Source organism: Chiroxiphia lanceolata, chromosome 4, assembly GCF_009829145.1.
Source record: "Chiroxiphia lanceolata isolate bChiLan1 chromosome 4, bChiLan1.pri, whole genome shotgun sequence".
Taxonomy (NCBI): Eukaryota; Metazoa; Chordata; class Aves; order Passeriformes; family Pipridae; genus Chiroxiphia; species Chiroxiphia lanceolata.
Genome location: NC_045640.1, coordinates 57,357,328 through 57,383,098, shown reverse-complemented (window position 1 = coordinate 57,383,098; position 25,771 = coordinate 57,357,328). Strand labels below are relative to the sequence as shown.

General features: G+C 42.4%; 1 protein-coding gene across 27 annotated transcripts in view; it reads left to right on the top strand.

Annotated features, from left to right (window-relative positions):
* The window catches only part of ADGRL3 (adhesion G protein-coupled receptor L3), a 513,383-nt gene that overhangs the window by 347,748 nt on the left and 139,864 nt on the right, over positions 1-25,771 (top strand). For 26 of the 27 annotated variants that reach the window (XM_032685704.1, XM_032685699.1, XM_032685696.1 and 23 more), the window contains one exon: positions 16,019-16,099. The exons of the other annotated variant lie outside the window; for it this stretch is intronic. In XM_032685704.1, the coding sequence (XP_032541595.1) occupies positions 16,019-16,099 (81 nt within the window). The remainder of the gene's footprint in view (positions 1-16,018; positions 16,100-25,771) is intronic. 27 annotated transcript variants of the gene reach the window in all.

Sequence of the window (25,771 nt, the reverse complement as noted above, 5' to 3'; positions counted from 1 at the left end):
CAGCGGAGTTAACTGTCAATATGGTCTTTTTTATGAGGCCATTGTTTGTTGCAGAGCTAAGCACAGAGGACTTTGGTTAAAAATTACCCTTGGTGCCTTTCCAGGGTATGTCTCTGAATGAGAGACGGGGATAAATCCAGGCCCTGCATCTTCTTGAGCTGGGCTGTATTTCTTTCTGAATTTCCTGCCATCCTAGGAGCACATGCTTGCTTTTCCACTTGATGTTGTAGGGTCCTTCTTCTCCAACTGTAGTCTCACCTGAGTGCTTGGATGCTCACTGTTTTCTAGCTAAGTCATGGTCATCTAAGTCATTTTCAGACGGTCGTAATATTTTCTTGTTTCATTGTACCCCATGGTAAAGTTATTGCCTGTTTTTTTCTGTGCATGTTAGTGCTGCATTCACAGTATTTTTAAATTGAATTCCTTTGGTCTGAAACTGGGAGATGTGGAGCAGATCAAAAAGGGTTTGCTGACATCAAAGTTTATCTACACAATCACTGTCAGCAGCCTGTCCTTTGGTTATACATGCTAATCAGTTCTGATGTTTCCAATGCATTAATTTGTCTGTGACAATTTTCTTAGTTAAAATTTGAGCAGCAGGACTGCTGACCTCAAATGACCCTAATTTCTTCATCTTAGAGACCTCCTACTCAGTAGGAGGTTGTAGATGAGATCAATGAAATTTTGGTAGATGTTCATCCACTTGGGGAGATCATGATAGAATTGTGAAGTCCTGCTTTGTCCTGTGCCCATGGAAAATGTAAGATGCATCAGTTCACTGGAAAGTATTATTTGAGTTCAGAAAAGCTTCTGAATTGGCTGATCTTTATAAACAGGGTTGAAGACCCTTGCCAGCTTCTGGTGGTCAGAGGGTAATGCCAGGTATCTGCTCGGCTTCCCATTGCTCCCTTTTTGTCCAGCTACCCCTAGTAAAAAAGTCCACTGACAACTTGAGGGAGGAAACCTACATGGAAGATGGGTGCTGCTACTGGCAGCCCATCGCTGTGTTGCAAATACCTGTGTTGTGTTAGAAATTGCTGTAAAGTGTCAGTTTTTCCCTCCCTGCCCAGTGGCCTTCTTCCCAGGTGAATGCAGTTCATTGCTAATTATATCACTGATCCTGTCTAAGGTTGGAGAGGGCTGGGTCCACAGCTCACATGGAAAGGTGCAGCCCAGGTGAAGGCAGCAAAGTTGCAGCCATTTGCACCAACAAAAGAAATGATCTTTTGTCTTGTCGCATCTGCAACCCCAGGGCATGTTGCTCCTTGCTTGCTTAATTGCCAGTTTAATCAAAACCTGACATGCTGTTTCAAATACTGTTTCTCCCACTGAACACCTCAAGCTGTCACAGCCTTTCAGTGAGTGTGTCCTGTGTACACCATGAATAGCTTAAATGTATGGTTCTGATTCAGCGTGCCATATATCTGAGCAGATTTCAGCTGCCCAGGCACTGTGGCTGTATGATGATGTTCCTGTTCCCAGCTTATCATTGACCTTGAGAGAGGTTATCCCCAGCAGAGCTGGTAGGACAGAGTATATGAGCACTGATCTGCTCCAGTGCAAAGTCCAGCAGCCTGACTTTGTTACCAGATCACCAAGGGGTTGACCTTCTGGGACTATCTTTTGCTTTCTTCATTTTCTAAATGCCCCCAAAATATACAAATTTTCACGAAGATGGCCCTGCAATTTGCGCTCTGAACTTAAACTTCAGGGCTATCAATGCTAGTGACTGATGGCTTTTCCAGAGCCTCAGCCTCTGTGATCACAGGATTTTCAGTTCTGTTTAAAAGTATAAAAGTCATCTTGCATTTCTAAGTGGAAAGAGGCTTTACAGTAAAGGTCCTGAAGACAGAGGCACAGCAAAGAAAGGCCTAAACACAGAATATTTATTATTTCTTATGGTTTTTATTTGCTTTTGGTTAAAAAGTCCTAGGATGTAATCTCAGAATTTGGGTGTGTCTCTCCTGATTTGTACATGCTTGAGCCTGAAAGTGAAATGTCTTCCCAGTGCTGACTTCGAAGCAATGCCATTTCAAGCACCTGACAAACTGAGGCTTTTTCACAGGTTGTTTTTTTTCTTAGTTGTCCTGGGTGCTCTAAGCATGTTCCGGTCATTTGTAACCTTTGTAATCAGCTTGACTGAAGTTACCTGGGGACAACCTGCAGCCCTGCTCATCCATCTTGTAAAGCAGAAAGTGTTGGAAAGTGCCCTCAATCCACAGCACAGATACTTTGTTGCCCTCCACGTTTTCCTGCAGTCGCTCACTTCTTTTGTTCTCACACCTTAATAAAATCTTCTAGTGTTTTCTAAACCTCTGCTTATCCTGAGCAGAAAGCCGCCTTTGTGTCAAGTAACAGGCAGCTTGCAATCTGGCCTCTCATCTGTATGAAACTAATTGGAGATTTTTGTCTGGCATCTGGCAAAGGAAAAGCTTTCAGAGGACTTGCTCCCTGATCATAGCGATACAGAGTTGGATGCCAAGGTCTCCAGCCTACTGTGAAGGTGCTTTTTGTGCTTTTGTCCTTTTTGTAGGTGCATCAGGGTTATCTTTTCCTAAGTCCTCTATTTTTTGGTGTTCCCCCCCCCCCCGCCCCTCCCCGGACTTTACCCCCCCCCTCTATTTACTGTCCCTCTTTGCTCCTGTTTGATTTGCCTGGAAATAACAACAGCATGATTCCTCAAATCCAGTAACTTGAGAAGGAAACCCAGTCTCTAATTAAGTCATCCCTGGAGGCAAGGACAATGAAAGCTTGAACTCCCTCACAAAGAAGTCACCTGTGCCAAGGAGCTTAAACACACTTTTAAATGGCAGACTGGCACAGGGAGCAGTGCAGCCACCTTCCTCAGGGGCTGGAGAAGGGAGACAGACTTTTGGCTGAGGCTTGCCCAGGGTTCAGCTGGTTTGCTTAGGGATTGATGGCTGGATTTAGAAAAGTGAATTTATACTGCTATGAAGGTGTCACTACCATGGTGGGGTTACAAGTACTTCCACACTGGAAATTCTTTTTTTCGATTTCTCTTCTTTCTGTTTTTTAAGCAGATTGTGCTGTCTAAGAATCCCTCTGCAGCAAGAGGGCTTGTTTGTAACACAAGTTACTGAAAGCAAAATACTCTTCTATCAGATGCTTGTGTGCACACAATTCTTGCTGTAGTGATAAGTGAGCCATTCAAGCAATGTTACTTGAAACTATCATGTCAATCAGAGCTGGAATGGCCGATAGTATTGAGACTGTGTATTCAATCCCAAGATGCCAAGCCGGAATGGCACCCCTTTGAATGGCTCCAAAGCCACTAAATGCCATTAGATACAACCCTACACAAGAAGGATTAAACAGGGTTGCCCTCTCCTTTCCCTGATCCAGGAAAGACAAGCATGTATCCATCCTAGTCTCCTCGTGGTTGTTACCACACCTCAGTGTGAAGCTAATGCTGTAGAAGTTGTGAATCCCACATAGGTCAGATACCTAGTCAGAAATACTGGTATTTTTTCTTCCTTGCTTGGGTCATAAGGGGGTGAAGGAAGAAATTCCTGTCCCTGACAGAGGACCAAGTTGGCCAGAGAACTGAAGCTTGAGTTTACCAGTTCTTCAATCAAAAGATCATTAAAGAAACCTAAATGCAAGGTTAAGGGTTAGCCTGTCAGAGGAAGTTTACCTTGAAATGGTGATCAGGGCTAGCATGTATGAATATGTAAATCTCTACATTCATTCAGGCAACTAAAGGGGAAAAAAAAGTATTTTTATTGGGTGATTGTGTTTCAGAGGTGATGGAATATATGACTCAGGACAATTTGAATATTTTCTGTTGCAAAGGAAAATACTCTGAACTAAAGCTATCTATTAAGTTCATAGTAGCATATTTTACTGCAAAGAGCAGGAGCCTGAAGCAGAAGGAGCTGAAAGAATTCTCAACTGGGCTGAAACACACCACCTTTTGGGTGTACTTTTCAGACCCTTTTTCAATCGTGCTATATGTCTCCTGTAATCTTTTTGAGGGCCAGACTCACACATCAGAAGTGATGTAGTGTAACAATGCCTCTTCCCCTGCATGCATGCAGCTAGATCATTGGGATCAGGAAATTCAGCAGTGCCTTGGGACCCTTGCTCCAGTGCTGTCAGACAGAGCAGTGCCCTGGCAGACCTGTGTGCTGCCCTTGCAGAGGGCAGACATCCAGCATGATTCATACAGTGCGAAGGAGGCTCAGGCAAGAATTAATTTGTATTGTTCAAGAAATACCAATCAGGATCTTATTGTTCTAGGCAGTGTGCAGACTTATAATCAAAACTGTCATCCAAAGGCCTACAGTAACATCATGGGAACTAAGATAAGAATAATCCTGAGACATGCTTGAAGGGCCTTAAGGAATGTAGGTTCCAACTACAGAATATCTGATACTAAAAAATTATATTTGACCTTGTATGAAACATCTGGTCTGTAGATGTTTAATGTATGAACCTGTATTCTGCTCACAGTTATTGTAAAGTCTGTGAGCTTGTGCAGTTTCTGACCCATTGCAAACTTCTCATTTCCTGACCATGTAGAAAGAAATAAATGTAGGACGACAGCATCAAGAGAACAGATAGTAAAACCTCCTGTGCCATTCCTGACTCTGTGAAGCAGTGAAAAGGGACATGGTGAAGTGTATAAAAAAGTCCATAGCTGACTTCACCAAAAATAAAATTGATAAGCTGTAGCTTATCAATTGTAATCTGTAGACTTCAAATCTCTTTGAATCTATAAACCAGCAATTCTGCCACATGGGTCTTTAAAAAAAAAAATCAAAATTGGCCACGTTGAGCATGAGTTTCTTCAGCTGACTTTACAGGAGGTAGGTAAAGAGAAAAAATAAACAAACATTACCATGTTTTGGCACTTAGCTAGAAAAACTGTGGAGAAAGATCCAACAAGCAAGACAGTGGTCATGGAGTTAAAAAGCTGTGTTACATGAAAAGGTGAAAAGAGTGCAAAAACAGCAGAGCCCTAAACTGTCTTTGCAAAGCACTTTTGGGCTGCTTGGCATTGCTTTACTGTAAAGACCTGGGGATTTCTGGAGTTCCCGACCGAGGCAATAGAAAGAGGTGCTCCTTTACTGACTGTGACAGGAGCATGCCTAATTTTTGCTATAAAGTGTTAAAAGTGCTCCCAGGATTTGACCATCAAAAACTGTATTCAAAATTGTCACTGATGCAGAAAGGTTACAGATATATTCACAGCTAGGGACAAGGTTTAAAAATGCTTTGATTTCATTTTCCTTAGGCTGAGGAAGGAGGAGATGATTTTTAATGATTATTTTAAAAAATCTCAGTAGGGCTTTCTTTGGATGGCTGATCCAGCAACTTGCCTTTTATTGGCATTGGAGATGAACTCAGACCTATAGGCTCTGCTTCCTATGCTCTTAGTGTCTGCACACAAAATATATTGACTCTGCCCTTGCTGGCAGTCAGAAAGTCCATATATAGTTGCTATATGTGAATTAGAGAAATTGTTGTATTCAGATCTCTATCTGTGTGCAATGGGGAGATGCAAGACTTTTGAGACCTTCCCCTTCCTCTCACAAATTTCTCATCCAGCTAGGTTAATGATGAACAGTGCAGTAAAAGTAGGCAATCTCCCCCCTTCTCCCTCTTCTCTGACACTGAATTGAAAACATGGATTCTTTAGGAGGCTTTTGATTGAGAGAGAAAACATGAAAACAGAGAGGAAGTCTGTCAGAGTTAGATCAATTTGCCCAAACAGCTCAGTTTTTCAGCTGACAGCATTTTAGCACTCAGAGGGGAGTTGTCAAAATCTCTCTACAGGCAGTCATGTCCTTCATGCTGAGACATACCTTATATTATCTTGCAAAGAATGAAGAAAAGAAAAAAAAAAAGATGAAGTGGCTTAGATTACTTTCTTTTAGGCCATGAAGAAAATACCCACCCTTGTTTCATTTCTTCATCAAATAATGTAGTGTTAATCTTGTTTGCTGCTTGATCACTCGCTTTGAGATGGAGTCTGTCCCCTCTTGCAGCATCCTGCTGCTGCACCACAGCTGAAGCTTGGCAGCAGGCAGGAAGCAGAGCCAGGCAGGCTGTACTGCCTGTCTCAAGGCTCCTGTGGCAGATCAAAAGAAGTGATTAATGCAGTTAGGGTGCACTGACCCACTCGGAAAACAAATTACTCATCTCTTTGCACTTTTCTAGTGAGAGTAGTTGATAAAAATACCTGTAATGAAGAAGATTGCTCTGGTGCTTTATTGTTTGGCAGTCTTTTTGGGGCTGCAGTCAGAGTGAGGAATAGTCACAGAAACACATGGAATATAGCAGTTAAGGTTTGAATAGGATGTTGGCCATGTGGCGATGGAAAATAGAGTTGATTAAGCTGGACAAGAGGATGTACGTCAGGAGCCAAAGAGGCAGGCCTGTGTGATGAAATTGTTTCTTGGAGTCTTGCAGTCATCAGTGCCTGGAGAGAGGATGTAGAAAGTGAGAGAAGTTGGGGTCTCACCTGCTCTGGAGGTGGTGGAGGAGAAAAAGAGAGGATCCCAGCAGAGGTATAGGCAATACTGGAGAGGTACAATGTGGGGATGGAGGCTATGCTACACATGCAGAGATATAAAGGTTGGAAAATAAAGACACAATTGGAAGGGACATCTGCTATAGGCTATCACAAAGGGAGGAAAGCGAGAGTGACAAATTCTTGGACCACATCACACAGTGTTTGAAACCATGAGACACTTCAATTACTGTCTCCAGGCTGGTGACTCACAGATCTACCTGTCTACTTCGGACATGTCTCCTACCTCGCAATCCACCATCTCAGCTGATTTCTCCGACAACCCCCCTAGATTCTTTGCCACTGAAATTTAGGCTCAGCGTGGCAAGAGTGACTTGATTCCTCCTTCTCCCCCACTGCTCCCCTTTCTACTTGAACAAGAGTGTCATAAGTAACAGAATGACAGGACTGTGTCCTAAGCTCTGCCTGCAAGGAGCAACTGTGCTGTAACACGTTTGGCTTTCATTAAAACCCTTGACCTGGAGTTGTGAGACATAGCTCTCTAAATTATGCTGGCAGGTGGATTAAAAACTGTCTGAAAGGCATTGAAGGAAGGTTGCAATTGGTGGGAGTCTCCCTGGGGCAAGAGGAGAGTCTGGTATGAGGATGGAGGGGACGTCCAGACACAATGCCACTACTGTTCCCGGGTGCAGTTTTATGTTACGGTTAAACTGATAGCTGTCACCGTCCTACCCCTGGCTCTTTTATTCTTGACCTTTCTTTTGCATCAGATCTGGCACTGTTGCCACAGCAGCCTGAATTGGTTCTGCTCATTGAGCCAGTGGAAAACTAGTAATTATTGTTTTCAGTGACTTGTTTTCCATCAGATCATCTCTAGCTGGCTCTGTTCTTGCGTTAATTGCCAGATTTGCTGCGAGAGAGGGGATAGGAATGCCTGACCATGTCACAGGGGAGAGAAGACTGCTGTGAAATGGGTTAGCTGTAACACAAGGCTGCATCTAAGAGAGATGGAGGAGACAAGAAACATGGGTGATAGTGAGAGCACAGCAGCAAAGAGCAGGTCCTAAGGGAGCTCAGGTGGGGAAAAAAGAGCAAGCAACAGGGAAAAAAATAAGGCATAATCATCTCAGGCAGGGAGGCAGCAGAATTCCTTCCCCTCAAAGAGAAAACTGAAACAAAATCTCCGGACAATAAGATCTGTTGCTCAGTATCTGATAATGAGAGGAGGTGGACAGCCCCAAGGAGACACCTTTCAGAACAATGTAAGGAACAATCTTGCCTCTGCAGGAGATGGACTGGATGGCTTTGGCTAGGTTTCCCCCGAAAAGCTCTTTCTAACTTTTCTATCCCAATTCTTTTCAGCCACACTTGAGGCAGAACAGGCTGGGCTTGACCCACTGAGGAGGTTGGAAACACCCTGTTTGACTTTTGGGACAAAAACAGAGTAAGGACAGCAGAAGCTGGCACAATGCGTTTCATATCAGATTAAATCTCTGAGAGGTGGCCAAGGAAACCTCCCTGGGTTCACCGTGCCTAAACCTGCTTTGAGTGGTTTGTGGTTACCAATATTTGTCTGCTTTAGGGCTCTGAGGACTGCATTGGTCCAAATCCCTGTGTTTCCTCTACACCAAAATCCTTCTCCTCCTGCCCCATGTTTTTCGGTGAAGGTGACTGGTAAATTATATTTCATAGGACAGCGAGCATGTCTGGGAGGGAAAGAAAAATACAACATGTTGTGTTTCTTTAACCTGCTGGGCAAGGCACTGGGGACAAAGGCTCAAAAAATGTGGAGCCCTGGAGGTCAGCTCCCTGCCTTGGGCACTGGGAAAAGCCAGATTTGGATACAGCCTTCTTTTATGTGTTGCCGTTTGGGGGTAAGATAGGAGGTCTTTAACACTGTTTAATTATAATGGCGTGGGTGAAATATTTCCTGTGTATTTTAGTTCTTCTTCCTTCCCGACCCTTATACCAAACTCTTGTGCCACAGGAGAGATTCTGGGATGTGCACTGGAGGATGCAGAGCATCACGGGAGCCAAAGTGCTTCTAAATTTAATGTTTTAAGTCCTTAACAAAAGGATGAGGTCCATCTAAACACCAAACACAAATTACAATGTTTCCTCATCAAAATGAGGAATCTTGGTGTGATTTGAAGAAGCTTATTCACCCCTGACTTTAGCCGGGACAGGAGTCCTAAATGCTCCTTTGAAAATACTCATCTGCCACTGTGAAAAGCCTGCAATTGCTTCAACTGCTGTAATACTCAGGTTTTAATCCATTCCTTTGGCATTACTTTTGTCCTTATTTTAGCCCATAGCTCAAACCTAGCCTAGTCATCCCAGATAATGGCTGTCACAAGAGGGACAGTTTGGTTATCAAAACGGTTTGATTTCCTCCTTGTCATGGTTAGGGCTTTTGTTTGTTGTGACAAACTGAAAACAGGAGTGGTACTTCCTCAGAAAAGTCTAGTCCATTTGATCACACTTTCTGTTCATGCAAGCACTCTGCCGGGCACTGCTTTTGGATTTGCATTTAATCTAAAACATGAGATGCGAGTGTGACAGGGTATTAGCCAAACATCTCCCCAGCTCACCCCGTTCCCTGCATCCTTTATTGAGCTTTCTTCCTTGACTCCAAGGTTTTCTTTGTATTTGGCAGCCCTCTTGACTGAGGATGAAGTTTTCTTTGGTCAGTACTGGGGAACTCAGCCACAAACTTGGGACAGGCAGGTGAGAACACACCTCTTGCTTCTCATCTGCAAATTGGTTCCTTTTGAGTTTTCCTGTTGATCCCTCTCTTTGAAAGGCGGAGAAACAAAATGCATGCACCAAAGCAGGGCTTTTTCCAGAGAAAAGCACAGTCCTTCATCCCCTAAACATGAGGACATAATGCTGGCATTTGAAAAAGCTACTCTTATATGCTTTTTTAGGCAGCTTCATAAGAAATGTGTAAGTAAACAACATAAAATGTTACAATATTATAGCTTCTGTCAAGAACGGTATGGGAGAGGAAACATTTGCTTGTTGTGGTGGCTTTGCACAGGAGCCCTCTCCTCGATGCGGATGGAAGGCTCTTTGTCAGCACCCATTGAGGCTGCCGGTGTTGGTAGCCTCCATTTTCAGCAGGCAGACGTGACCAGGAGCTGTCCCTGCGTGGCAGCCATGCTTGCATGTACCCTGCTTTTCCTGCTGCAGTTGCTTTAAGCTTGCCATGCTTCCCATTATGAAATACGAGAGGCAAAACGGCAAGAGAGCAGAGATAATGTAGTCAGAGAGTTCCTGTTGGAAAAGAGGGTTTTCTTGTATTCAGAAGCATCCACAGCTTCGAGGGAAGGACAGGGAAATGACCCTGGGAGGGAGGGAAGAAGCGGGAGCGGGTGGGTTGCTGCTACCCTAAGGAGTTAAAAGGGCGTTGAAAGATGAAAGGGAGATGTACAGATGAAAGAGAGATACTCCATAAAAGGCCATGAGTAAATGAAGCGGTGGACAGAATCAGCGCTAACTCTGACACATCTGAGGTAGAGAATGGCTTTATAAAAGCTTTATTTAAAAAGAAAGCTCTTAATGCAAAATGGAAGAGGGTGGGCAGTGAGGAAATGATGTTTTGTAAAGACAGTCATTGATGGAAGGCAGAAAAAAAGGCTGCTGGGAGAAGTCTGAATATATGCCGAGTAATAGGCCTGAATGAAAAGTGTTTAATGGCATGTCAAAGGAGCGTGTTTGCAAACCTACCAGTTTTTTAATTTCTCTTTCCATATGTTTTTATGTATGCCTACATATTATGGGATTCAAAAAGACTCATGAGGGGAGGAAAAAGGGCAAGAAAAAAATGTACTGATTTTGGAAGTTAAAGAATATGAGAGAGATGATCCTAGAAATTGCAATCCAACTAAGTGAAGTAGTCTTCTGTTAGATAATAATAAGATTTTTGAAAAGATCCTGTTAACATTTAGAGAATTACAGAAATGTGGCCAAAAAGTAATGTTGTATCACAGACAAACTGGACTGCTTTTAAAAATTAATATTTTCAGTTACATGGAAAGAAAGGGCCACAGCATGCAAAAAATACTTTATCTGTAAAGATACTAGTAAAATTGTCAGTATGTTTTTCAAGACTTTTCCTTAGCATATGTATTTAGCATATCTAGTGTGTGCCTACCCCATTCTTATTAGAAAAGGGGGAATTATGTGAAGAACTGAAATCAAAGTCTGAGGAATTGATGTTTACTTTTATGGGTATTAACTCATTAAAGATCCAGGCAAGTGGACTAACATACGAGGGATTAAATCCATGGAGGTGTCTGCATTTGGAGGTGCAGACAACAAAGGGTGTAGGAGCAGTACCTGGGAACATGGGTCATCAGAGATACCAGCATGAAATTAAATTAAATCCTCTGCACGAAATGCTAGCTAGATTGTCTAAGAAGGATCTTGAGAACTGGTGAACCTGTGGAAGACAAAGCATGATAAAAGAGGCTGGAAAATGGGTAGAAATCTCAGTAATCCGACATGACAGCAAAAAAATGTGTTGCAGCGATCGCCTCTGGATAAGGACAGCAAAGAAAGGGGACTCTCACCCCTTGAGAACAAAGAGTTTGAAGCATGTTTGTTTAAAAAAATATATCTCCCGGTGGCTGCTCGTTGCTGCTGCTGGAACTGGGTCAGGCATGGGGCAGAACTGCAATTTAGGTACACAACTGTCCATACCCACCATGGTACCATAGGCACTGAGCAAAGGAGCAGTAGGGAAAAGTGAGAACCATCCGTTCTGGTGATTTTAGTTATCTTAGTTATCTTCATGGCATCGCCAGCTTTAGGAGACAAGTAATCAGATGTTCAGGATGTCTCTCATCGTATGTTTTAAAAAGTCTTACTTTTAGTCGAGTAAATGTCGGTGTTCTTTTTCTTTGCTTTTGGGGGTTTGAATCATTCAGTTTTCTATACAGGTTTTCTCTTTGACAGTGCACAGGAAAATCTCAGGTAAAAAATGCGCAAGGGCAAGGCAGAAAGGTTTCCCATGTGCATACATGACAACAGGAGTTGTACTCTAGAAAAATCAAATGTCACTGGCACTGGAAACTTGGCATAGGATCAGGAAGGAGGCCTCCCCTGTTAGATGCTACAAACAGTGGGTATGTTTCTAAAAAGGATCAGGGGGAAATGGTTTTAATAGATACACAGGTGAGACTGCTTTGTTGCAACTTTTCTTGGTTAGTCCATGCATTCGCAGATTTTTTTCTGTAGTTTTATATCATTGCATCTGTAGATGACTAAATCACTTAGGGGCAGATTTTTGAAGATATGTGGGTGTTTACTTTCTGTCTGTGAGCATCCAGATCCCTTTTAAAAAAATAGTAAGAAGAAAAATCCCTTAGGCCAAGCTATTATATTTCTTTCAGTCTTCACAAAACATTATCTTTGTTCTTCCAACTTATGGGCTTTTTAAAATCTATTGCATCTCTCATGTGTCAGACCTGAAAATAATGGCCAGTCAAGCACTTTTTCTAATTCAGAAACACCTTTCTTGTTCCCTCTACCTGAGGGAGGCCATGCCACCAGATAGATTTTCAAGGTCATATCCATATTTTACTCCCAGAATTGTTACTACCAAACATGCTTTTTTTTTGACATTGTCACAGCACATGCACATGGCTGCTATGAAGACAGGCTCTTTGTGGCTACTTGTGTCATGCTTACTGTTTGCCGTATCTCACCTGAGATGGTTTTGATATTTAGGCAGTGTTGGCTAGGCAGTGTTGGCCAGGCCTGAATCCTTGTGTTATGATACAAGAAAAGCAGATCAGGACTGATCCACAGTTATCTTCCAGTATTACCCCTTGTTGCCTGTTGCTCCCCCTGCCCAGCACCTACCACTGACAGGGAGCCACGGCCATTGGCCATGTCAGTGCCTGGATGTTTCCAACAAGAGGAGTAAGGGAAATGGAACACAACCTTAGCTAGTACATAAAAAATTGGCAACTTCATCAAATGTTACTTGATTATGTTTGATTGCTGTTTACTTTTTTACCTGGGAGCCGGCTGCAGAAACAGCAGATGGTTATAAGCAGGGTGGGATCTGGAGAAGGCCATGCAAGCTGTTATAATATGAGGCATGGTGAACTTCTCATCAGCAACAGAGACATCTTGACCTCTGGTATTTTATCAGAAGTCTACTTTTTTTTTTTTTTTCATAACTAAAAGACAAGGTGCAGTTTTCTTTGGAGAATCCTTCAAAATTCAAAAAGGAACTGACACCAGGCATTTCCACTCCAATAAGCACAGGTACCAGGCCAGCATTGGTTAGCATATGGGCACCTCTTCAGATCTAAGAGCAGTCAAACAAATAGGCTCATTGGTTTATAGGTGTGAGTGTAGATATGAAAGTATGGCAGCTGGAGAGATGATGAGAGGCCAGGTCCCACCTCTTGGTCCTGCACCTTTGTCAGCTTAGACTCAGTGTGCACTAAAAACAACTGAAGGATTGAAGAGACTGGTGTTGAGTGTTTCTGCCTTCTTTCTTTTTTTTTTTTCTATTAAAGGTCTCACATCCCCCTTTTCAAGTGCTTTTCTGCAGCAGCTGGAACTAAAGAGGGGGAGATAGGAGTCATTCATTCCTAGAGCCAGGGCTTGCAGTAGCCATCTGAAAGTGCAAAACTCACTCAAAAGGGACTGGGAGTTGGCCTCACTTGGCAAAACTTGTTCTGTCAGTCTTTGTTATCAACCTGAGCTGCATCAGTATTATCAGTCTCAAAATCTTTCATAGGTCCATTAGGTAAAATACTGGTTTTTAATACAATCAGTGGCAGAACTTGTAATACTGTTAAAACCAGGAGTACCGTGTTCTTGTGTACCAGTCCCATTGCCAGGCCTTGATTCAAACACCTCCCCTTGCCTCCCTTCCCTCAATTCTCTGAGGTCACCACTGCCAGTAATAGCAAAACCAAAGCAAAAATGTGATTCTGTTGGTTAATAAGAAGATTTGTAAGGTATCCTGATTCTGAATGTATCGCTAGGGACTCAGCAGTGGAGAGCCTTTGTTCCTCAAATGGGAAGACTCTTATGAGTCTGAAGAACACCTGAGCTGGCATTCATGCCCAGAATATAAATCACAACAACTGTTCACATTGCTTTATTATAGAGGGAATATTAAAACCGAAAATTTGATTTATTAGCATTGTTGGAAGTGTACAGTCTAACTGAAGTCAAGTTTGTTTTTTGGTTTTTTTTTGAAGTAACTGTGTTTTGCATCAACAGCAAGTAGATAAAAGGTTTCTGTAACTTGTTTCATTTATCACTAGAGAGCATTTGATACTTCCTCCATATAAGGTAAAAGCTTTTATAAAACATTAATAAGCTTCCATGGTTATTACTGATTTGTAGTGAATGTCTAAACAAACTCTTGTAGTCTTTTATATACTGTACGTGTATTCTGGCCTAACCCTTTAAGCTTATAGGATCATTCTTTTTTGGTTTTGGGATTACTTGGTCCCAAGAAGACCAGGTGATTAAAAAAAAAATAAAAGAAGCAAAAAAAAAAAAAAAAAAAAAAAAAAAACCAACCCAAAACCCACGTGTTAACAGTGTGTTCATAGGGCAGAAAAGACCACCAGGCTCCTGGGTTGCACTAGACAAAGCATTGCCAGCAGATCAAGGGAGGTGATCCTGCCCCTCTACTCAGCTCTGGTGAGACATATCGGAATGTTGGGTACTGTGCTGGGCTACCCAGTGCAAGAGAAACAGGGACTTACTGGAGCCAGTCCAGCAAAGGGCCACAGTGATGATTAAGGGATTGAAGCATCTCTGTGTGGGGAGAGGCTGAGAGAGCTGTGACTGTCCTGGACCAGGACAGATCATCCAGGCGATCTTACTGGCAAGTAGAAATATGTGATGAGGGGAAATAAAGAAGATGGAGCCATGCTCTTCTTAGAGGCAGAGAGTGGAAAAACTTTTCTTTTTTTTTTCATGTGAGGGTAGCCAAGCACTGGTACAGATTGAGCAGAGAGACTGTGGAGTCTCCATCCTTAGAGATACTAAAAATGAGATTGGACACTTGCTATGGGCTCTTGTAGCCCTTGGGATGGATTAGGTGATTTCCAGAGTTCCCTGCCAACCTCAGCTCTTTAGCATTTCTGTGGTATCTTTGATGCAGCAAATGCTGAGACTGTTCTACGGTTATTAGGGCACTATCCTGCACATTGAGCAGCTTGGAGTGAGAGCAGATCGTCTGCCTGTTTCTGCTGCAGAACCAAGCAGCTATTAAATGATGACTTGTGCGCACTAATGACACCAAATGGATTTTTAACATGTAAACGAGAAGAGGAAAGCAGAGTAACTCGTTATTAGCTATGGGTTTGCCTGAAGCAGATTTTCCATGTTAAAGCACTTAAAAGCAAATACAGAATTTATGATGTGTCAGTAGATTTTAAACCTGAATTACGTCCAGTTGCTGTAATGGCTAATAATGCAAATTATCTGAGTCACCCTTAGTGTAAAGCAGTAAATATAATTTGCCCATTCAGACACACTTCTTTTTTTTGTTTTTCCTCTCCCCTTTCCCATTAATATTTTATGTCCCTGAAGAGATGTTTTCCACATATTATGTGCACCAGCATACCGTGCTTGTGGTATTCCTGGATGTCATTACAAAGAAGCCTGAAGACTGTATCGCTGCTCCACTGCCTGTGTCGCTAGCTTGGAAATTGCTTGGAGCAACAACAGCAAGTGTCAACAGGGAGCTGTATTAATTATTTGGAATGTGTCTCATAAGAGGAATCAACTGCTTTTATTGCAGAGCGAATATTACTTGAAACGGGAAGGTTACCCTAACTGTTATCATAATCTATGTGTCATTAACTTTCCATGTTTAGAAAAAGAGATTAACAACCCTGTAAATTGTTACAGTAAATAGATGAATTATAACAAAATGTTTTTATTATAAATAGAAGTTTCTTGATATAGTTACCTTCAGATTGCTGGAGAAGAATTGGGTCTTAGCAACTCTGAAACCGCATGGTGGTGTAGGGAACCAAAAAGGTTCCACTGAGGTGAAAGCAATGCTGAGTTCCAAAAAATGATATTTGCATCTTCTGCAGGTGGGACAAACAGGTGGAATTGTGCTGCATCCCATGCTTCCTTCAAAAATTGCTGTGACATAGAAATGCTTGCTTCTCTCTCGGAGTGAGATGAATAGATTGAATGGGCTTGTGTGAAATCAATGGTCTTCTGTAGCATATGGCCTTTCAAGAGAACATGGTGCAACACATATGTGGTAGTGGTAAAGCAGGTATAACTAAAGTTCAGCAGAGTACCCATGTCTGCAAGGAAAAAGCAGAAGAGATGGGAGTGTTTTCAACTTTTCATCAGATGTCTGCACAACATGGAAGTTCCTTGGGAAAAATGCACAATAGAACAAAATGCTTCAAAACCTGTTTTTAAGCCGGTGCCATAAAAATGCTGTGCATTTGATTATAGCCCTGATAGATCTCTGTAGGAAACAGTGGAACTAAACCACTTATTTGTCCACAGGGCAGGCTCACCATGGGCAGGTTTCCTACATTGCCCCACCGATCCACCTCGATTCGGATCTGGAGAGACCGCCATCCAAGGGTGAGTCAGTGAGACAGCCTCCATTCATGGCATTGTGAACCAGCCATAAGCGTGGGTACATGTCACTCACTTGTTCATAGAGCCTCCATTGTAAAGTTATCACCCTCCATCCAAGGACACTCTCAGGGGCAATTAATTCCTACAAGAAAGATGTATGACAGGTGGCCATGTCCCATATGTCCCATTACATAGCTTTGAACATACCATCACTTCACAAGCTATTTTGCTCTCCCCACTAGTTTACTGTTGCAGGGACAGCATACCTTAGATCCTGCCCTCTGTCCTGCACCTCTCCCTCCTAATGGCAGTACAAAGGCACAGGGAACTGATGGCAGAATGCAGAAGGGGAGATTTCAGCTGCCCCTCGGATGAGTAAAAGGGTTGTGCAGTGGTTCCAGCCTGGATTCAATCCTCATCGCTGTTGCTTGAGGTTTTTTCTAGACTCAGTAGAGGATGACTGTAGAGAATGACTCAAATTTTAGGGGAGTTCATTGCCCTTGGGAGTGATGCTAGTAGCCAGTATGGAGGAAGTCCAGAATAGCCCTGCTAAGATAGGTGACTCTCTTGAATGACGCAAGTAAAGCAATGTGAATGTGAGCCCTTGATTTCTCTACCTTATTTGGAGGATCATCCCCTGGCTGTGCTGTGCTGAGCGCCCAGTGTTTGCCTTTGTGGCCTGGGGAAGTGAGTTTATCCCCAGAGCAAGCATATGTGCTGGTGGAGACTTCTTACACCTCCTTTTGCTCCTTTTAGTTAGATTGTCAGTATTCATGTAGGATATCAAAATTACCAGCTTGTTCTTGGAATAGATAATAGCAAAGCTAAAATCAAACAGGAATATGAAGGGATTTCTTGGTCAGCTCCGTAAGTGTATATGAATATCAAACACAGGGAATGTTGCAGAAGAAGAGAAAGGGAGGAAGAGGACAGCCAAAACGTGATAGCATAGAGATGCACTGTAGCTTAGGTTTGGGGTTTTTTTTCCTTTCTCTCACTCTCCAAAGGGTGCTACAGTGGCAGAAAGGGTACCAAGTTGACCTTTGTAGTGATCGTCACCATTCTGCCACAACACTGTAAGGCTATTGGTGTGTGTCTGTGTCCACACTTGTTTCTCTAACTGCTCTTAATTGAAAAATACGTGTTAATGCAAGATTAATCTGGATAGACACACTTTCATTATGGAATATGAAGAAAGCTGTCTTCTCAATCTCACTTTGTTATCCATCTGTAATAATCTGGGAGACAGAAAAACCTTTCTGTTGGTGAATTGCAGCTACAACTGCAAACCCCGTTCCTCCAAATGGCCCAAGGGCTTTGTGGGCTAAAGAAAAGCATAGTGTTAGTGCTCTTGGCATGAAAGTCTCCTTCAGTTTTGACTGAGCTTTTCCACCAGCATCCACGTAGCTAGGTTCTGTACCTTGATCTTAAATGAACTTGAACTTAAATGTTTGATGAGTTTTTTCCCTTTGTAAGTGTGAATGTGTGTTTGCTTAGATGATGCAATAACAAAAACTAAGGAGTTGAGTCTTGCTGCACAGAAGCAGCCTCAGCATTATCATTCCATGGCAGTTCCTCTTGCACCTCTGCAAGGTGAAACTAGGTGGTGGTGGAACTTGGATGTGAGGATGCCAGATTCACAGTCTTCTCTCCCAGTCTGGTCTTGCCGTGAGTCAGGCTGGTTGAGTGTAATCTCCTGACAGTCCACAACCTCCATACAGCTTTCAGTGAACTACCCTGAGATTTGACACATATATCTGAGATCATCAGCTTCTAAGTCACTTGAAAACCTCCAGTTCTATGGTAAAATTTACTACCTTGCTTTTATAGCAGAGCACTCCGGTAAGGCAGAGACAGTTATGACTTCCAGGACCTTCTGGCTCTAGTTTGTCATTGATTTGATGAATCAGAGCTTACTTAGAATAGGTCAGTGTAAATCCTTGCCTTGGGGTCTGGAGCAGCCTATGGAAGACTCAAGGATGCTGGAACAGCAGCAGACAAAAAGCTGTGCCTTGCTTTCTCCAAGAGAAAAGAGCTAACAACTAACAAAAACCTTCAGTGATCTGGTGTTCGTGGGGGCATAGCTACCTCAGCAAGATAAATGGCAGTGCCACCAGGAGCGGGGCAAAGTGGGTCAGGCAGAACAGTTGCAGTGCTTGCAGGGAAGGTAAAATGGAGCTTTTCCAGCATAGACTGCTACATTAACTGCTTTCACCGGGGCCTCCACCCCCCTGGTTGACAAATCTTAAAGAAGGAGGTGCTTAGTGTGGAAGGACTCATATTACTGCTGCTGTGCATTGGTAAAAGGGCTTGAATACCCTTGTGTCACTTAATAGGAGGGGCCAGGGAGGAAGCCACCTCTGGAGGCATCAATCTATTAGCTGGTGACTAGGGGCTGTTAAAAATGTAGTAATTGGTACTGTTTCCTGGGGGAAGAGCAAGGCTTTTCTCTGGCCCTGACATGTGGGACATATACCTTTACTTATTTACCTGCTGCCTCATTTCTAGGCTCAGAATCCAAAATCCATTAGAGTATTGTAATAATATTTTATGGTTTTTTTCTAAGTATGTTAGGCCTACATTTTTTTGTTCGTTTGGCTGCATTTTCTGACACCTTAGGACATACTGAGGTCATGTTCCAAGCTTCATCCCATAACCACAGGAGCTGTTTTAAACAAAGAAGTTAAAAATACCTGTCCTGAAAGTCTTGTTGTTCCTCCACAATTCCTGTAGCTGGAACTCTAAAAACAGCAGCATTATGACAGTCGGCATAAACTACTAATGCTTTTGTCTGCTCCTTTGATGCTCTTAATTTTCCCTCTGCATTCCCCCTCACAGTAAGCTGAACACCAGGAGCAGGTCAGTGTTGCACTCAGAGTGGCAAATAGAAGAAGCCACCATATGGTTTTAATTGTAATTAATGGAAATAGAGCCTGGGTAGCGATATAGAAGCATCTTTCCATCCTGTATTATAAAAAAAAGATACAGCTTTAGTGCTCCTGTGGGTCTACGCAGCTACAATTCTCAGCTGACAGATTTATTTGTAACTGCCTCTTCCTTCTCCTTTTTAAAAATTTTATCACTGGTGACATTTACACACATTGTTTATGCATGCAAGGAGTTTTTACCTGCCTTTCAGAGTCCTGATGCTAGCAGTGAATAGAGTATGAACTCCAGTAGTTTACTAGCACATCAGTGTCACCATGCATTACTGGGTAATTGCTCTGAGCCACTGCTCTGTACAGCCACAGAGTGATGACACTGTACATCACTTAATAGAAATGAAGCCCTGAGTCAGCATTTTTCATGAAGATACTTCTTATTCCCCACTCCCTTTTTAATTTGAGGCTGTTTTAGAATTAGTTCCATATATGAAGCACTGTTAACCATTATTTTTACACCTCCTTGCAGTCCAGCAATCTGGATGTGATTACTTGATTTTTATGCAAGTGTTTACACCTTCTGTGCACAGAATAATTCCAGGGATAGCTGAGACCTTAGGTTGTGATCTCACAGACTGAAGATTAAGCCTGTGTTTCAAAATGGATTGCTGGTTACTGACAATAGCAAGGAGTTTCATAGATGAGAGTGACACTGATACTCTGGCTTAGGAAGGGATTTTATGGAATTATCATATATAGTAATAAATTAAATTTAGCATTTGTGCTCAAATTCTGCCAGGTACTAAAAAAACAATAAAGAAGTGAATTAAACTCACGGAGTATGCACACTAAAACTATTTATAAAGCTATATAGAAACAGATTTTAGCATATATGTGGAATCATATTAAACGTGAAAGGTATGCCTGGCGTTTAAAGCTGGACAGACTGAGAAACTCTCCTCCCTTGTTGAGCTGATGTTTTGCAAAGGTGTCCTTTAAAATTGAAGCTCAGAGAGTAGTTATCTTGGAGATTGATATGCTCGAAGACAGTACATTTCCAAAATATTAACTGATAAGCAAAACTGTGTATTGGTCCCCAGTTCCCAAAATAAATAACAAATGAAGGAGGCACAGAAAGTTCTACCCCTTCTGTGCAGATTTCTCTAGCCAGGGAGGTTATTTTGGCCCCATTTAAGGCACTGTGGGAGGTTTTCCTGTAAACCTCAGTTATTGGGTTCATCTTCCATAAACACAGAATCTGGCCCTACTCCTTAGACACGATGTCCGGGAGACAGAGAGAGGTTTTGCTGGGTTTACCCCTTGATTCTCCATCTTAGTGGCATGTTCCTTTGTGCTTTCTTTCTTCAAAACTGGATCCATTCTGCTATTTTTCTCCCCCTTTGCATTTACAGTGTCTGAGGGAGAATCATTCCTGAACATTAGCAACACTGTTAAATCTTATTACCAAAAATAGAGTAGGTTTTTGTAAGTATGCGTTCTGGATCTTTTTTTTTTTCCCCCCTCCCAAAGGTCCCAGAGAGGGTCGATGGCTTTGCAGATGATATAGGAGATCTGACAGCTGGGCTTATTGCACAGCCCCAGTCCTCCTTCCCAGGTCCAGAGAAAGGGGAGTGCTGGGCAGCGAGGCCCAGTGGCACTCCTTGCCTTAATTCAAGCTGACACACAGGGTCACGTATCCTGTGCTCGACAGGCCCTGAGACACCAGCTTGCCTGCCTCTCCCTCCCCAGATTCAGTGCTATGAGAGAGGTGCTGCACAGGAGTTTCTGCTCCAAGTTGATGTTGGACAGGCACATCCTTATTTCCAGCCTGAGGAAGCCATTTTTCAGCTCAAGGGTCCTTTACACTGTCCCTCTGCTGCTCTCTGAGGTCCTGCTTTTACTCATCCTGTTCCTTCCCTTTAGAGTTAGTTACAGCTTTGTGTTTCCAGCTCCTTAAGGCAATATTATTTTCCTGATGTCCTTCATGTGGAAGAGTCCAGGGGAGAGACTAATTCAATACCTTTAAGTAAAAAGGATCATGCACTGGATGCTATTCGTGGTCTCCTATGGTCAGGACCCTTATTCCCCTTTTCCCTGGGAAAAATGCAATTCTGGGATGCTATATAGTGTCCTACTCTTCCTTGGTCACGTACAGAGTTTGCTTTTGCTCAGCCTTTTCTTCAAGGATGACATCTCTCAGCGCTTCTTTTTGGCTGCCCTGAGCCCACCAGAGGATCTCACTCACTCCAACATGGGGTGTGCATACTCACTGCAGCAAGCCAGCAACATTCTGTCATCTCATGTGACTTTTCTGGCAAGGAGGGTATAAGAGGCATGCAGGTAACTGGTATTGAATGGGATACCAGTTGGATGGGAGATGACTGTTCACCGTACCTACATGGTCAGTGTGAAGGTTTTGCAATGACTACAAGCTTCACATATACAGTGAATTTGAAGCTACCTTGCTTTGAAGAGGTCCATACAGATTTGTTTGCTGGATTCCTTTACTGTTTGTTTACTTCTTATTTGAGTTCTGTATTTTTTTGTGATGGGCAGCCTCATTCCAGGCTGGTTATGACTCTTCAAACGGCTCAGCATTGCGACAGGTTGGGGTTTGGGTGGTGTGATAGATGCAAATACAGGAATGTATTGCCAGGTATGGAGTTTGAGTCGTGAAGCTGGTGGAGGTATGGGTGAGCTCTAATGCGAGGATGCAATGCTGTCTATTCTCAGTTTTATCTAGAGCTCTCTGAAAATCTCTCATTGTGACTCAGATATATACCAAAATGTCCACACTTCTGGACTACAGTGATTCCCTGAAGCAGACAGCTGCTTTGAACATGGGCCATGCTCTGCATTTATTAATTCCTCATTAGGCATTAAGGGTGGTGATAACCAGTATCATGACCAGAGTAGCCAGAGCTCCTGGAAATCTTGCAGCCAACTCATAGTCCTCCTGTTTGCTTGTTACCATCAGCGAGGTCCCACTTTATGTCCTGTAGGTATTCTCAGTCAGAAAGAGTTAATTGTGTGCCATTCACAGTTTTTGTTTTTACTGTGGTGTTGAACTGTTGCTCTTATTTCTTTGGAATGTGTGTTTTCACTGCAGAGGAGCACCTCGGGGCTTTGCTGTTTATTTATAAGATAACAGCGTTTGCTGTAGCAGAAAGCTGGAGCTAACGAAGTCTCTCAAGGAGGAGTGCTAAATCATGTATGCTGGTGGAAACTGTTCAAAGTATTTACACTTGAAAATATTTAAGAACTGGGGAGGGGGGGGGAAGGGGAGGAACAATCTGAGTGATATTTAACATCTTTTCCATTATTCCTAGCCACCTGAAAAAAAAGAAAGAAAAGGCCCTTTTTAAGTAGCTTTTTTTCACCAGCTAGCTGCTGCCTCGTAAAGGAGTTTTGCTATGGAGATCAGCATGAACAGTGATTTAAAGATGCCTTGAAACGTTATTCTTTGTAGGCTGTTTGAAGCTACCGTATGACCCGATAAGCTCAAAATGGACAAGGACATGCACCCAGGAGATTCTTTTGACAGTGGGTTTCATTTTCCGCTGTACTGAGTTTTGCCACTCGCCATCAGTGGAGGAAGTTTTCACCCACCTGACAGTGGCAACAGCTGGAAAGTAGAGTCAGCTATGGTGGTGCACCCTCAAGCATCACTAATCTAAAGTGAATGTCCTATTACCAGCTTGAAAAAAAGCCGTTGAACCAGTTCAATGTGGAAAAAAGAGTGCAGTGCTGCATACAGCATGAGACCCTTCTCGAACTTTTCTTTTTTTCCCCTTTTCTGCCAGACTAATTTTTGGCTACACTTCCCTTTTTGAAATATTTATAGGGCAAATAACTGTTTTAAATGAGCAGATGGGGGAGACATAAGACAAGCTGTTAAATTAATAAACATGTGTGGTGCTTTATCAGTAAGGGAGCCCATTTTGGCATTTCTTCTGGATGATTTGTACGGCCTATCACCATTGCACCTGGTGCAGGGACAAGAAATGGGCATTTAATAACTAAACAATGTGCAAACTCCTTCCATTATAACTTCATTATGTCACATATAATCATCTATAACTAGATGTCAAATACATAATTTATGTCCAGCTCCCCTGTGGAATAGTGGGCATATGAATGAATGGCCCCATTAATGGGAAGGAGCTTTTACTGTAACTTTTCCCCTCCTGGTACATAGTCCATTTTGTCATCTGGTATTAATTCTGAATAATTTCAGGGCTACAGAAAAATGCCTGTTATATTTATATTTGTGTAATGGGAGAAGATGGCAAATAAATCATATGAGAGATCAGATTTCAGGTTCAGTGATTTCCTAAGCCATACGCCTGTATAAAAGAGAATAGGATTGGTCTGCAGTGCTTTGATTGAGAGGCATAACAGACCTTCATTTTACCCATCCAGAGCTGTTAAAAAGGTGCACGATGTGGGGTGACACTTCCTTTGGGAGCCCTCTGCCACAAGCAACTTAGCCCCTGGAAAGCCTTGGTCTGCCACTGCAGTTGTCTGCTTGCATCCTTTGCTGGATGTTGTGTCTTCTGTCACATTGTGTGGGATGGGACCTGCTTGTAGAAGTGCTCCATGACATAAGTGAAATGTGTCATCATCACCTGGCAGGATATGACAACCATGTTTTTCTAGAGGAGTCCTCTAGAAAAGGAGGAAGTTTTGAAGTCCGACAGCAGTTGTCTAGTGGAGGGCTTGTGTATATTCACAAATAGGTACAAATTTGAGGGATCAGGTTGGCGTAGAATCCTTTATGAAATGCCTTTTATACATTTTTTTAGTATAACCCCCCTTGTTTGGGGGGGTTAAAACCCTGGTGAGGAGCAACTCTACTGTAAATCTGGGAAGACAGTTTGTTAGCACTACAGGTAGGAAGCCATCTCTGATATAGCACTACTGGTGTATTATCGGTATTTTGTTACTTTGTGCGAAAACATGTTTTATTCTGCTGCAACTACAGGGGGTAGTATTTGTGTTATTCTTCTTCAGTTATAAACCTGGATGAAAAATTGTCCAGTTGACACCATTTATAATAGTAGATAACTTCTTAGTGTCTGATAGAGTTTCCTGTTGCCGGTACACAGTGATTTTAACACTAGATTATGAATGATATATTTACCTAACAAAATATTAACCTTTCCTTGTCTTGTGATGTGGATTTCTGAGTGGCACGCATACTAAAATATTTGCAGTGCTAGAATGTCCTGTTACATCTACACCATCTTCTTCTGGGAAATGTTAATTCTTTTCATTCTTTTTATGACAGTTTTTTCAGTTAGTTTTTTTCATCAGTCCTGCTAATTAGGGGGAGGGCGTTTGAAAGGGCCAGTTTAATCTGGCAAGTTGAATCTGGCAAATAACAAACGTTTATGAGGACTGGTACCACAGCCAGGGGTTTGGCTAAATCAGACCATGGGATTTGCTTTGAGAACCATGAGTCAATGAGCAAGGTTACCGTGCTCTCATTGATGCTCGTCAACAGTGCATGTCTAGAAAGGCAGGCAGATGATCTCCCATACAAGCAAATCGTGTTAGGCTCAAACACGCTACTGTTGACAGCACTGAGTCGAAGAGTTTTGTGTTCATTTGACGGCTCTTCAGTTGTGCAGTGAGATTTTCTGTAGGTAAGCAGGTTTTTTTACAGCACTTGGCTCTTGGAATAATTTTTGGTTTGATCAGAAATTGTTGGAAATAGGAGATTTCCACCAGAGACAGTGATCTGATGCTTTCTAAAATGTCTGGGTTTAGAGCCTGTTTTGGCCCCTGAATTCCCTTAAAATGGATTGTTGAATTTTGATTCTTTCCTTTGTGTGTTGTTTGTTACAAGGAATTCTAGTGATATGATATAATCCATTCAGACAGAATTTTATACCTGTGAATTGTGTACCTCACTCCTGAAGACTGTGTTTGGAAATCCCAGCCTTAATAAATGCATACTAAATACTGATTTACTGATAAACATTATGGAACCCCTTGCTAACATTATAACTTGGCTCCCTCATAAGAGGGCCTCATGCTTTAAGACTTTCAGCCAAGTAGATTTGGCTTCGTAACTGCAATGTTTGCTCAGAAGACAAGGACCGCTGTCCTCTGGCTCCAAATGGTTTGTTACTGCCTTTGAATTGGCTTGATGTAGCTCATTCTCTCTGAAAACTCTCAAGAAGCAGTATTTGAAAGATCTTATTGCCTTTAAGAAGATATATTAAGGTTGATTAAATGTAATTATAAGGGTTAGAGGGCCAGCATGCGTGAATGTGCAGCAGCCATGGGGCTGTTGCCCAAGGAGCTTTCAGGGATGGAGAGAAACAGCTGGACTTGAGGCAAGGAGGAGGCTTTGCCCCTACCCAGCCAGGGATGCTGGGTTCTTTGCAGATAGGTACAAGGGAAGTCTTATAGAGGGCTCTGGATTAAGCATGCTAATTGGTAACTATGTTTCCCTGCAACTGGGTTTTTTTGAGAAAATTGCATGAGCTTTCTTTATTAAAAACTGACCACAACTGTAGATGCTCTCATGGCAGTCTCCCCTTTAGATTTTCTGTAAGTCCTGGTTTCATCTTTATCTCATTATGAGCATTGCTTTCCACAGATACGTGTGCGTGTGTGTGTCTCTATTATGCCCACAAATGTAGTAGTAGATGTGCAGCAAAATAATAATGTTACTGAGTAAACAATTACATTTCATTTTCTGGAATAAAAGAGAATGTGCGCCCATAAATCTTTTTCTAAATAATCTGTATTGGAGAGTAAAAAGAAGATGAGGTTTCTAAAT